Raw genomic sequence first — 15,135 nt, 5'->3', positions numbered from 1 at the left:
TAGCCATTTGTGCTTAATATCATCCAAAAAAACAACAACAATAAAATAAAGTATTCTTTCTCTACTCGTTTACCGTCCGTCCCTAAACTGACCAATTACCAAATCTTTCTGGTGATTTATTTTTCCATGACTTGTGGTGCGAAGACGGAATGACTTTTGTGAGTTTGACGCGTACAGATGAATCCACTATTTCACGTGAAGCATCTGGATAAGATAACTGGTCAAGTTTACCCAGACCACATTTGACTAGGTTCTGGAACTTCCTCTTATTCTGTTCTAAACATTGCTTAAAAAACTTCATTCTGATGTGACCACCACATTTGTTTGATTAGATGACCATCAATGCCCCTGACAGTTGTTGGTACGGTACTCAATGTTGTTGTCTTGTCCACTGAAATACAAACAGGTTTGATTCTTATTCACCATGCCATGGCCCGACATGGTCAGGTGGTTAAGGCACTCGACTCGTAATCCGAGGGTCGCAGGTTCGAATCCCCGTCACACCAAACATCCTCGCCCTTTCAACCGTGAGTGCGTTATAATGGATAAGGTCAATCCCACTATTCGTTCGTAAAAGGAGTAGCCCAAGAGTTGGCGGTGGGTGATGATGACTAGCTGCCTTTTCTCTAGTCTTACACTGCTAAATTAGGGACGGCTAGCGCAGATAGCCCTTGTGTAGCTTTGCGCGAAATTCAAAATAAACCAAACCACCATGCCATTACTTCATTTCAGAAATGACTTCCAGTTGTGCCTGCCATCTCTCTTGTGCTACCTCTCGATCATAATCTGTAGGTTTCTCGAATGTCCGATTTGTTGAAGTGACCTGCTAAATTCCACACCTTGATGAAAGTAGTCCAGGTGTATCATTTAGCTAGAGGTAACAAAAAAGTGGTGGTAAAGGGTGTAAACCACATGTGTTATTTGAGTTCATATCGCATAGCTAATGGATTTTGAGGTAGGAGTTATTGAGTGTATGTGGAGAAGTGTACGTGGCTGGTTTAGCTATTGCACTTAACCTGTTCTGTTTCTAGATGTTTTACCCTGGTGTTAACGTCCTTATGCACGCTTCGTATGGCTTCTTCGATCTTGTTATTGGTATATTGGATTCTGTTGTTATAATCCCTCTGTCTCATTTCTGTGGCTTCCTTCATCCTCTCTTTAAACAAATTATTTTTGTTTGTAATGCGTGACATTTCTATTCTTAAATTCTTGTCTTTTTCTTGTCATATTTTAATTTCTATAACTTTCTTACTGGTCCTTTTTTTTGGTTTGTTTTTGAATTACGCACAAAACTGCACGAGGATTATCTGCGCTAGCCGTCCCTATTTTAGCAGTGTAAAACTAGAGGAAAGGCAGCTAGTCATCACCACTCACCGCCAACTCTTGGGCTACTCTTTTACCAACAAATAGTTGGATTGGACGTAACTATATAACGCCCCCACGGCTGAAAGGACGAGCATGTTTGGTTTGAGGAGGATTCGAACCCGCGACCCTAGGATTACGAGTCGAGTGCCTTAACCACCTGGCCATGCCGGTCCTTTTTTTAGTTTTCTATTTCTCTCTCTCCCTTTCTTTTTTCACATTTTCTCTGTTTAATTTATTAATGGCCCCTTTCTCCGCTCTTTCGTCATTTCCAGGAAATATTCGACCTGACTTTTGAGCACGAGTCGTTACCTTAGTGTTCATTCTATATTTTATTTTATTTTTTTATCAAACTAATTCTACTCGTGATTTTTATTCAGCGGGTTCTTTTGGGTTATTTAGAAAAACAAAACGATAATAGAAAGTCCAGTGCTCTTAACTTCAAGAGCGCTTTATTTCTCTGGCCAGAGTTCTGTAAGTAAATTTTGTACTAGATCGACTTACTAAGCGAAAGGCCTACCTTCACAAATAAATAACACATAAACACAGATTCCACTTGCTTACTAATTAATTTCTTAGTACGCGCGGTACTTGTTGTTGTGTTTCAATATTAACAGCACTGAACAAACTAAATGATTGACTCGATAGACGATATAATCTAATCTCGCCTAACTTGCATGTTATACTATTTTAATGGTTTTCTACATTTTCATGAAAGTTTCAGCTCTCCCCTTGGTGGGTGGGTCATCTACAAGGTCACAAGAAGAACAAATTCCAGTTATATTTTACCACACGCTAATCATAAGACGTCAAAACTCCCTTTAAGTCAAAAACAACACAAGAATATGAATCACGAGAATATAAATTAAAACGAAAGACTGGTTTTCAACACTGCTAATCCATATTCAGTACTAGCATGGGTTGTGCTGGTTTTGTTTTAATTTCGTGCAAAATTACACGCGGGCTATCTGCGCTAGCCATCCCTAATTTAGCAGTGTAAAACTAGAGAGAAGGCAGCTAGTCATCACCACCCACCGCCAACTCTTGGGCTACTCTTTTATCAACAAATAGTGGGATTGACCATCACATTATAACGCCCCCACGGCTGAAAGGGCGAGCATGTTTGGTGCGACGGGGATTCGAAACCGCGACCTTCAGATTACGAGTCGAAAAGCGAAAGACACATGGCCATTCCGGGCAGTGAGTTTGAAGCCACGGGGCCTGGCATGGCCAAGCGCGTAAGGCGTGCGACTCGTAATCCGAGGGTCGCAGGTTCGAATCCCCGTCACACCAAACATCCTCGCCCTTTCAACCGTGAGTGCGTTATAATGGATAAGGTCAATCCCACTATTCGTTCGTAAAAGGAGTAGCCCAAGAGTTGGCGGTGGGTGATGATGACTAGCTGCCTTCCCTCTAACCTTACACTGCTAAATTTGGGACGACTAGTGCAGATAGCCCTCGTGTAGCTTTGCGCGAAATTCAAAAACAAAACAAACCAAAAACTTACTTGCTAACTTTTCTGTACGCGCGATACGTGCTGTATCTCTAGGAGGGGGGGCGGGTGTTAATAGCTGAAATATTAGTTAAATAATAAAAAAAGAACGAAACACGTTTTGCGTTTTCTTCCCATAGGTTTGTACAGCCCCAGTGGATGTGACTTAGTATGGCATATTGTCAAGTTGAGCAACAGAGACGTAGCTGAATTATCCAAACTGTAGAGTGGAGACAGTTGTGAGAAGAGATACCACATCATCGCTTATAGTTATAATAATGTTTATATATGTATAGTATAAGACATCCGCCAAATATTACCACAAAGTACAGTGTAGAAATATAGTATGTATTTTTCTGGATAAGAGCAGTGGCCACTAGGCGTTCAGTTACGTAAGAACAAAGTTTCTTGCAAATCATGGTATATTTACTTTTTCCCGCTAACTGTAGCATTTTGTTATACTGTTTGTGGAACATGGAAATACGTAATAAATGACCGGTCTCATTGGACATGGTTGTATTTACGTTCTGTTCTCTCTATATATTCACTTGTAACTTACCTGTTTTCTTTTCACGTGCTGTGTGCGTTCAAATTTGGCTTTGAAGTTTTCTAGGTGCTTCTCCAAGTTTTCTCTGTCCTCTTCGTCTTTAGCTACCATCACATATGCTCTCCAGTTGGCAGAATCAAACCCCCAATGACACGTGCGATTTTCTCGTGCACGATGTGCGTGGCAGACGAAGATCGCGGGACTCATCAGTACATGGCACTCAGCACATTCTACACATCTCGCCAAAGGTGCTGTGTACAGATCGGGGACAAGGGTTCCGAGACATTTTCCAAAGCACCGGTGAAACACTCGGAATTTAAAAGAAAGTCTCTGCTGAACGTGCAGCTCCGATTTGGGTAGAATCGCGTACCGCAGCGCTGAACATAACCGCTCAGCGTCGGTCTTTGTAATGAGACCGCAACTTGGGGCAGTGAAAGGTAAAATGTTACTCAGTTTCAACACCTCCAGTTGCTCTTTTGTGCAACGAGAGCAGAATATGTGCAACTCATCACAAACACCGTTGATTTGTTGTAAAGTGAAGTCCCGGAGCACAGTGTTCAGAATCTGAGGCAGACAGAGCCGTTTCTCGCCGCCGACAGTGAAACAAGAGATGATTTCTCCTTCCAAGACGGTATCAGACATTTTACAGCTACTGTCTGGTTGTGTAAAAATCGGGGGTAGCTGAATGGGGAACGGCGGGGGCATGAGAAAGGGGTCATAATTTAATTCTGTTTTTTCCTTTGGTTCTAGAGTCACAGATTTTTCGATAACAGGAGCTGGAGGAGACCCATGTCCCACGGAGTCCACTACCGCAAGACTTTCCTTTAAGAACGGCATCAAACCTCCTGTTCTTTCCGTAACTGTTCCTATCTCCGAGGTAGCCATGAAAGTATTAGGGCCCAGAAGGGTACCGAGTGCCGCCGACTGATAGGTTTTCAGTACCTTCTTTAAGTCCGGGGTGTAAGCTGGGTTCGAAGACTTGTCCATACTTTTATTGTCGTACACGTTCGGGTGTTAGAAGTCCAAGTCTCGAGCGCTGAAAAACACTGGCTGCTTTTACCGTCGTATACTGGGGAGCGAAACTAGGTAGCATCAAACTAGCCATACGGCAAACGTGTGTGTGTGTGTGTGTGTGTGTGTGTGTGTGTGTGAGTGCGTCTGCTCTCTTAGACGGTTCACGCAGACGTGAATAAACCTTCCTTCTCCGAACAATTCGCAAGTGCAACCACGGTGCCGCGTTCAGCAGTGTTGACAAGGTTCGACTATTAGCGTATTTTCAAGCAGTCTTGCCACACTTGTTTCAAAAAATAAAACAACTAGAGAGTTGTCTGGGCTTCGTAGTTCAACGTGAAAACGCTCCCTCGTCTGTTTAGTTAAACTTGTAGATTTATATTTTAATATTAAAATACCACAACTCTTCTTCCCTGGATGAGTTCAATGACTGGTTATTTGGAACTAAGCACAAAGCTACACAATGGGCTATCTGTGCTCTGCCCACCACGGGTATCGAAACCTGGTTTCTAACGTTGTAAGTCCGCTGTGCCACTTGAAGGGCAGAGGATGAGCCTTAATTACAAATACAATATTATGTTATTGTTACTATTTTTATCTTCAAAAACAATAACAAGATGAGTAAGTGTTTCCAGTAGTTGTTAACAATGTATTCAATACAATTCAGAGAGCCACATTCACTACTCGTAATCTTACTATTCGTTGGTAAAAGAGTAGCCCAAGAGTTGGCGGTGATGACTAGCTGCCTTCCCTCTACTCTTACACTGCTAAATTAGGGATGGTTAGCGCAAATAGCCCTCGAGTAGCTTTGCACGAAATTCAAAACAAACCAAATCCAAACTCAATACATTTAAATAAACATTTGGGAAGTTTTATAATTTTTGTGTTTCATATCTTTTACAGTTATTCATAAATACGTGGAGGAGACAGAGTCTTTGAAGTTAAAGAGACAACAAATTATTGTCAAAAGTGTGTGTGTGTTTTTCTTATAGCAAAGCCACAAAGGGCTATCTGCTCAGCCCACCGAGGGGAATCGAACCCCTGATTTTAGCGTTGTAAATCCGGAGACATACCGCTGTACTAGCGGGGGGCATTGTCAAAAGAGATTTAACGTTTGGAAAATGTCAATAATTGTACTTATATTTTTTCTTATTTGTCAGAATCAAGGATATACAGAGCACGTGGAATTTGAGGTCTCAGCTCGATTCGAAAGACTCTATAGTAGCATGGCGGTAAGTCTGAAGACTTATTTATAACGCTAAAAACTAGGTTTCGAAACCCGTAGTTGGCACATCATAGACAGCCCTTTATGCTAACAAGAAACAAACAAACGGTTGGGCCTAATTCAAAATGCCAGTTACCCGTATGTGTATAAAAATCGCTTGTATAACTTCACATCCACGTGTACAGGTGTATAGGTCAAACTCTTCAAAGTTCTCTCTTCTAATATACAACGAACTATCAGCTACCGTATACATATATACAAGGCTTGAAAAACATAAGTTTGGGGTAAAATATTTTATATATATATAAAAAAGGAAGATATGATACTAGAAGTAAAAATATATAACTTATAACAAAAACTAGAAGTCTCGATATCTTGATACACAACCATAAAAATATGGTTTTTCGTTCTGCAAACAAAAAGGAAAGAAAGGAGATACGGAAAAATTTGAGACTGTCTTTAATTTTTCAACTTTCCTTCACTTTGTTACAACGCTCGTATGGTTTTCCCTCGACTCTCTCTCTCACTTTGTTACAACGTTTGTATGGTTTTCCCTCGACTCTCTCTCACTTTGTTACAACGCTCATATGGTTTTCCCTCGACTCTCTCTCTCACTTTGTTACAACGCTCGTATGGTTTTCCCTCGACTCTCTCTCTCACTTTGTTACAACGCTCGTATGGTTTTCCCTCGACTCTCTCTCTCACTTTGTTACAACGCTCGTATGGTTTTCCCTCGACTCTCTCTCTCACTTTGTTACAACGCTCGTATGGTTTTCCCTCGACTCTCTCTCTCACTTTGTTACAACACCAGTATGGTTTTCCCTCGGTTCTCTCTCTCACTTTGTTACAACGCTCGTATGGTTTCCCTCGTTCTCTCTCTCACTTTGTTACAACGCTCGTATGGTTTTCCCTCGACTCTCTCTCTCACTTTGTTACAACGCTCGTATGGTTTTAGCAGAAAACAACAGCTCGTCCTGTTGTGATCATATCAATACTTTGTTTTTCTATTTTATTTGAATGGTTTCTTCAAAGTCGTAAATTTAAACTCGTTCTTCCGATAAAGACTTGTTCGGAAAGACAAATAGATAATTTTGTGTATCAATCGCCAGGATCCCAACGAAAATGAACAGTTTTTCTTTGAAGTTTCGTTTTTTAATTTTATGTAAAACTACTCGAGGGCTATCTGTCCTTAATTTAGCAATGTAAGACTAAAGGGAAGGCAGCTAGTCATCATCACCCTCCGCCAACTCGTGGGCTACTTTTTTCACCAAAGATTAATGAGATTGGCCGTCGTATTATAACGCCGCCAAGATAAAACGGGGATTCGAACCTGTGACCCGCATACTGCGAATCTAACGCCCTAACCACCTGGTCGTAACCGACCTTTTTGGAAAGGTTCTTGAGTTTTAACAAATGTTAACGACAACCAATTACAAAATATATATATTTTTTATTAACACGGAGTTTCTGCTAAAAAGAATCCTCGTTACTGAACATTTAAAAAAATATGGAATATGGGAAATTATTCGTGATGACGAGAAACCCACTTGAAGTGAAAATGTATCTTAAGATGGCTGGTATTGGTATTAAAACTTTTATTAAAAGAAAGTAAAGAACAGCGTTTTGAACTTCTTGTGGGAAATTAACATAGACAAGGTATATTTTATGACAGTCACCGTAACTGACATTTACGTATATTGACATGCATACACTGTGAAACTGGTGGTTCGTCGTTCGCGCCCCAATTACCTCAAAAACCCACACCTCACTTTAGGGCCATAAATATGCCACAAGGGTGATGATCGTTTGTTTGTTTCTTTTAAGTTCAGCACAAAGCTACACAATGGGCTATCTATGCTTTGCTCACCACGGGTATCGAAACCCGGTTTTGGGCGTTGCAAATCTGTAGACATACCGCTGTGACACCTGGTGGCTGAGTGATGATCAAATCTTACTTTTATCAGACAAGGTAGTCCAATAGTTGGCGGTGAGTGCTCTTGACTAGCTAGAGGTCTTTGTATAGATTTGTATTTCTGTAGCTTTGCACGAAAATTCTAAAACAGACGAGCGAAAAATAGTAAAGCATTTATCAGACAATAGAAGTTGCAACTCTAAACTCCGGGTCTCGTTTCCTTGCTGTGAAAATCGCATAGTCCAGTCTGGCTTTGCTACAAGACAAACAAAGACGATAAGAGTTAATTTTTGTAGCCATTAAATAAACGTATTTTGAGCTTCCCACGTACTATTACCTGAAGCCCGGCATGATCAGGTGGTTAAGGCACTCGACTCGTAATTTGAGGTGAAGGTCGCAGGTTCGAATCCCCATCCCACCAAACATGCTCGCCCTTTCAGCCGTGGGGGTGTTATAATGTGACGGTCAATACCACTATTTGTTAGTAAAATAGCAGCCCAAGAGTTGGCGGTGGTAGTGGTAATGACTAGCTGCCTTTCCTCTAGTCTCACACTGCTAAATTAAGGACAGTTAGCACAGACTTTCAGACTGTAGCAGTATACTTCGATATTGTCACAATTTATTATGACAAATTATTTTCGACTGGTAACCCAGTGGATCCTGTTTGTGGCGGTAAATATAATATTGTGCACAAGAAATGTTTCTTTATTTTGAAAGTTCCTTTCGTAGAGCAACAAATACCATCAAAACCGATTAGTGTAAATAAGTATTTTTGTTTTTGCTACGTTTTAAATATATTCTATTTACTTATTATTTTTCTTTGTAAAATTTAACTGTTTTGGGCCTAACCTATATTTAAAATAATCTTATAACTCCTGATGTTTTATTGTTTTTGTGTGTGTTTAAACTCTGTAATTATATAACAGATTACCCAAGTTACTCTTCGTGGAGACAGAAAGCTATACAGAAGATCAGTGGAACATTACAGGTATTAATAAACTGCAGAATCTCTGTGGCTCAGAAAACCAAACTAGATCTTTTCAGTAACAGAGAACGTTACAGATCCTTTGGTCATTCTAACATTTGATATTATAAAGTTACCTCACAAATATTAACGACTTCTTTTTATACTATTCATAAATAGCCTTTGGCCGTTATGGCTAGCTGACATTTAATGTTATAAAGGTATCTCACACGTATTAACGACTTGTTTTTATGTTGTTTACTATATGGTAGGTCCACATATTAAGTTGTGCTATGTTTTATAACTGTTAGAACAACAAAAGTGAGTAGTAGGCCAAAAAGTAGGGGGAGGGTGGGTGAAATCTCCCACCAGTCGTTAGTGGGATTAGTTACAATATTGATGTTTTTATGTTTTGTGATTTATGTGTTATTATCGATCATGTATCTTGTAAAATCAAAGACCCACAAACAACATGTTAAATAAATAGTACCGAAGATTTTGTTTAGAAAACCAAGTGCGGTCTATAAACCAGTTGATAATTCTACATTTAACAACAGTTATAACATAGTTTGACTGTGAATACTTTTCTATGAGCTCTCATAACGTAGTTTCACTACGAATATATGTATAATTATCACACTTTTTTCTATGTCCTTGTAACATAGTTTCATTATTAATATGTGTGTAATCACCACAGTTTTCCCTAGGTTCTCATAACATAGTTTCATTATTAATATGTGTGTAATCACCACACTTTTCCCTAGGTTCTCATAACATAGTTTCATTATTAATATGTGTGTAATCACCACAGTTTTCCCTAGGTTCTCATAACATAGTTTTATTATGAATATGTGTGTAATCACCACACTTTTCCCTAGGTTCTCATAACATAGTTTTATTATGAATATGTGTGTAATCACCACACTTTTCCCTTGGTTCTCATAACATAGTTTCATTATGAATATGTGTGTAATCACCACAGTTTTCCCTAGGTTCTCATAACATAGTTTCATTAAGAATATGTGTATAATCACCACACTTTTCCCTAGGTTCTCATAACATAGTTTTATTATGAATATGTGTGTAATCACCACACTTTTCCCTTGGTTCTCATAACATAGTTTCATTATGAATATGTGTGTAATCACCACAGTTTTCCCTAGGTTCTCATAACATAGTTTCATTAAGAATATGTGTATAATCACCACACTTTTCCCTAGGTTCTCATAACATAGTTTCATTATGAATATGTGTGTGGTTGCCACGGTTTTCCCTAGGTTCTTATAACATAGTTTCATTATGAATATGTGTGTGGTTGCCACGGTTTTCCCTAGGTTCTCATAACATAGTTTTATTATGAATATGTGTGTGGTTACCATACCTTTCTCTAGTTTACAATCTGTGAATCTTCACGATTTTGTTTTATTCTTCTTACCATAAATAACACGTTTGAGTGAAAACCTACAATAGATGAATGAAATGTGTCATTAGACTGAGTAGAATTAATTGTTATTAATAGTTGCTTTACTCTAAGAAAGTTGCCCCACTTTACTTTGTTCTAAGCAATATTTCACGTTATCAGCTTTTTTAATTAACAAATAATATTAACTAACCAATAAAACATCGACAGAAGTAACGTCCCATGCTTTACGATTGGTCTCTTCCTAAAGGCCCAGCATGGCCATGTGTCTTAAGCCTTTCGACTCATAATCTGAGGGTCGAGGTTTCAAATCCCCATCGCACCAAACGTGCTTGGCTTTTCAGCCTTGGGGGCGTTATAACGTCCGGTCAATCCCACTATTCGTTGGTAAAAAATGGCTCAAGAGTTGGCGGTGGGTGGTGATGACTAGTTGCCTTCCCTCTAGTCTTATATTGCTAAATTAGGGATTACTAGTGCAGATAGCTCTAGTGTAGCTTTGAGCGAAATTCAACAAACAAACAAACTCTTTCTAAAACAATAGGTTGTATTGGTGAATAGAATAAGTAATTTATAGTTTTTGGCATTGTACACTAACCATTATAAACCAAGTTGTCTTATATAAACGTGTGTAAGGAAATGTTACACTACACCTTCACTGATTTAATGGTCAGTAATCAAATAAAGTATACTTTTGACGGTAAAATTTTTCCTTCCAACTTCATCTTAAGTTCTAAAAGAGTACTACAGATGTTTGAATGTTTCACACGATTATTTTTAATTTAATTTTATATATCCGTGGTGCGGATAGAAGATTGGTCTTAGACTTTGGGTAATTAAATTCAGGCAACGTAAACCATGCGGAATGAATGTACATTCTACTGAACGAAGGAAAAGAAGTGCGCGTTTCTTGTTTGTTAACTTGGTTAGCCATGCAGTCATTGTGGATTAGACCAAGCTATGCCTTTAATGGGTGCATTTTAATAAAGTTGGATAAAAACTATATAGTTTAATAAAAAAAACTTTATAAATTTGTCTTTAAGCCTTTCGGTTTTCCGTTGGGTCCTATTTTATATGATGCTTGTAAGGTTGTGATGAAACGATATATGCCTTTGAATATCCCTGAATACGCTTGCCAAATAGCTCCATTAAAATAAACAATTTGCCTAATGAATGCTCTTATTTCTTTTACACAAGATAGACCTAATAATATAGATGTGAAAGCCCTCTGTTGAGAGTTAAGGAAACTAACTTTATGTTGATGAACTTCAAGACCAACTATAGGAATGCTTGTTTACAACTGGAATGTAACCGGAACTGATTTTTTTTCTCTTGGACTGGAATCGCACCAAATTCATAACTGCCTTTGTTGACATGTGTGGAAGGAGCACGTACCCCCTCGTATCTTATGTGTTGGCCACAAGTTAACCAATATGGATATGTTTACGGATATATATAAGAAAGGGTGTGTGTGTGTGTGTTTCTTATAGTAAAGCCACAATGAGCTATCTGCTGAGTCCACAGAGGGGAATCGAATCCCTGGTTTTAGCGTTGTAAATCCGTACACTTATCGCTGTTATAACAAAGGAGGGACGTTTTTAAAACTGTACAGTGAATATAAATAAAACTTTAGTTGACGTAACTCAGAACAGAATAGCAACAAAAACAAATAATAGTAATAATAACTACACTTCAAAATCTCTTCAGATAGTTCTAGCATAGTATGAAAAATAAAGTTTATGTATACGTAATAAAAATCCTGGCCTAGAAACTCAAGGAAAAATTAACAAATTGATATTTCAAAGCGTTTTCTGATAATACGATAGTTAATTATAAAATTAAGATTAAAATATTTTTTTCTATGCTCATTACTTACCACGCCCAGCATGGCCAAGGTACTCAGCTCGTAATCCGAGGGTCGCTGGTTCGAATCCCCGTCACACCAAACATGCTCGCCCTTTCAGCCGTGGGGGCGTTATATAGTGACGGTCAGTCCCACTATTTGTTGGTAAAAGAGTAGCCCAAGACTTGGCGGTGGTTAGTGATGACTAACTGCCTTCCCTCTAGTCTTACACTGCTAAATTAGGGACGGCTAGTGCAGATAGCCCTCATGTAGCTTTGCGCGAAATTCAAAACAAACCATTACCTACCATGGTCCAATAAATACCTTTAACCTTGCTACAATTGAGTTTAATTTCTTGAGGTTTTCTTTATCTTTCTACAGTCTTTTAGTTTTACTGAGGCTTTGCGCTTGCTATTTTGTCTCCCAAAGCAAAATTCGAACCTACTTCCTAACCGTACCAGTTCAAAATATTGCTAATAACAGTTAACATGTGATCAAAAAGCCATTTCATACTCACGCAAGTTATCAGATTTAGATTGTTTTTCGAATATCCTGGCGAATATGCTGTTATTAGCGGGCCTAACTGTCTGTTAATACGAGGTCTGTTCAAAAAATACGCGGACTGTTTGAATTGCGCGGCTCCGGTTGGTTCCAGGGGAATCCGCTCGGTGTCGCTAGGTTCGCACAGATCAGCTGATTACGACGCCATTTCCCAATTACAGATATCTTCATTTGTGTATTAGCTACGCGGTTTTAAGTGAAGTGCGATTTTTTCGTTTGGCGGATTTCAGAATGAATGACCTGAAGGAGCAACGACTCACTGTGAAATTTTGTGTTAAACTTGGAAAATCTGCGACTGAAACTTTTGCTATGCTTAACACGGCTTACGGTGATGTTGCTATGAAGCGTACAGCATGTTTCAAGTGGCATGAAGGTTTTAAGGATGGTCGACAGTCCATTGAAGATGATGAGCGTCCTAGACGTCCTTCCACGTCAACTGACGACCCACACGTCGACAAAATCAACACCTTGGTGCGGGCAAATCGACGTCTAACTGTCAGGGAGCTTGCTGACGAGTGTGGGATATCAGTTGGATCTTGTTACGAGATTTTGACCGAAAAATTGAAGATGCACCGCGTTGCTGCGAAATTTGTGCCCATTCAGCCCTCAGAACTCGTGAGTTTTTAGCCAAACATTCGATCACTGTTCTTCCCCACCCCCCCCCCCTACTCACCTGACCTTGCTCCTTGCAAGTTTTTCTTGTTCCCCAAACTCAAAAGACCCTTGAAAGGAAGAAGATTTGAGACGATTCCCGAGATTAAGGCAAATGCGACGAAGGAGCTGGAGGACATTACAAAAGAAGCGTACCAGGACTGTTTCAACAAGTGGAAACACCGTTGGGATAAGTGTGTGCGTTGGGGAGGAGAGTACTTTGAAGAGGTCCCATACCTGTAACTTCTAAATAAAGTACATTTTGTTTTATGACGTCAGTCCGCGTATTTTTTGAACAGCCCTCGTACTTGTATAAATTTCTTCCTGAAATATCAGACAATTTAGACGAACAGCTGTTTCACTTTTAAGTCAGGTTTTTTGGCCATTTAGCTGAACAATTCAAATCAACTGCGCGAGAATTTTCCCCTTTTTTTGTGACGGTCTTTTCATCCTCTGTTCATTTTTGATATGGCCCATTTCAAAACTTCACAAAAGCTAACCCCCTTTTGGTTCTTCTATTTTTGTTTGCTTGTTTGATTGATATTAAGCAATGAGCTACACGTTTGAGTATCTGTTCTATAAGCCGTCAAAATTTGCTCCTGAGCCACTTGCAGGAGGCGATTTTTTTATTTTCAAAACTCCTTCTTTGTAGATTTCCATTTCGATATTGACGAGAAGAAATACATCGTCTTTCTAAAGATACATTTTTTTGAAAATTATTAATGTTTTCATTTTCACTTTGCACACATCTTCCACAAACATAAAATTATCTTATAATAATTTTGTTCTGCGCATTTCCAGAAAGACCCCCCTAAACAAAAAACTGATATAAAACCTAAGTTTTGTATATATATATATATATATACCAAAATGGTTTACTTTCTAGAATACTTAAGAATATTTATAACTGGACAAGACATATTTTTGTTGTGCGTACTACCTCAAGTAAAAGACCAGAACTTTTTATTGTATGGAGAGAGAAACTGAATGTTCTCTTCCTGCTATTCCATTGGCTGCTCGACTAGGAAAATCTATCAACATAAAATTGCAAGGGTAGTATTGGTGTAAAAGTGCTTGATAGTTATTATGAGGGAAACCAATACACCAACTAGATGAAGAGATGGGGGTTATACGAAACTATTAGTGTATCACCTATAACATACTTTGATCAAAAGATGAATTGAACTGGACCTCCCTTGAACATAGACCTCGAGATTAAAGGTGTTTACCTTTGGAATACAAAGTTTATTTATTATTAAGATATGATTGTATTAAGAAAAAAAATATATAACTTTATTAGTAAAATCATTTTGATTTTCTCTCGTACTATTGCTTAATTTTACCGCCAGGGACAGCAACCTAATTTACCTGTACGAACTACACTAGCATCGCGACTCATGCTACATACTGTAGTAATATAGTCTAATTAACTTTCTCTTGTCCTTCTATATACAGTAATTGATATAGTCTTCTTAAGTCTCTCTAGTACTACATACAGTAAGTGGCATAGTCTTCTTAAGTCTCTCTGGTCCTTTTACATACAGAACTTGATATAGTATCTCTAAGTCTCTCTACTCCCTCTACATACAGTACTTGATATAGTCTCATTAAGTCTCTCTAGTACTTCTACGTACTTAATATAGTTTCATTAAGTCTCTCTAGTACTTCTACGTACTTAATATAGTTTCATTAAGTCTCTCTAGTCCTTCTACATACAGTAATTGACATAGTCTCCTTAAGTCTCTCTGGTCCTTTTACATACAGTACTTTATATGGTATCTTTAAGTCTCTCTAGTCCCTCTACATACAGTACTTGATATAGTCTCATTAAGTCTCTCTAGGTTTTCTACATACAGTACTTGATATAGTATCTTTAAGTCTCTCTAGTCCCTCTACATACAGTACTTGATATAGTCTCATTAAGTCTCTTTAGTTTTTCTACATACAGTACTTGATATAGTCTCATTAAGTCTCTCTAGTTCTTCTATATACCGTGCTTGATGTAGTCTCATTAAGTCTCAGTTTTTCTACATACAGTACTTGATATAGTATCTTTAAGTCTCTCTAGTCCCTCTACATACAGTACTTGATATAGTCTCATTAAGTCTCTCTAATTTTTCTACATACAGTACTTGATATAGTATCTTTAA

General features: G+C 38.5%; 2 protein-coding genes across 3 annotated transcripts in view; one reads left to right on the top strand and one right to left on the bottom strand.

Annotated features, from left to right (window-relative positions):
* LOC143231162 (ski oncogene-like) overlaps positions 1–4,564 on the bottom strand; it is a 71,204-nt gene extending 66,640 nt beyond the window's left edge. Inside the window, exon 1 of one of the 2 annotated variants that reach the window (XM_076465823.1) lies at positions 3,414–4,564. In XM_076465823.1, the coding sequence (XP_076321938.1) occupies positions 3,414–4,388 (975 nt within the window). In that variant the 5' untranslated portion in view covers positions 4,389–4,564. The remainder of the gene's footprint in view (positions 1–3,413) is intronic. The other variant, XM_076465824.1, reaches the window with a different exon arrangement.
* The window catches only part of LOC143231163 (acetyl-coenzyme A transporter 1), a 103,719-nt gene that overhangs the window by 63,539 nt on the left and 25,045 nt on the right, over positions 1–15,135 (top strand). The window lies entirely within an intron of this gene.

This window comes from Tachypleus tridentatus, chromosome 10 (genome assembly GCF_004210375.1).
Source record: "Tachypleus tridentatus isolate NWPU-2018 chromosome 10, ASM421037v1, whole genome shotgun sequence".
Classification (NCBI taxonomy): domain Eukaryota; kingdom Metazoa; phylum Arthropoda; class Merostomata; order Xiphosura; family Limulidae; genus Tachypleus; species Tachypleus tridentatus.
The sequence above is the reverse complement of the archived record's forward strand: the minus strand, read 5'-3'. Positions and strand labels throughout refer to the sequence as shown.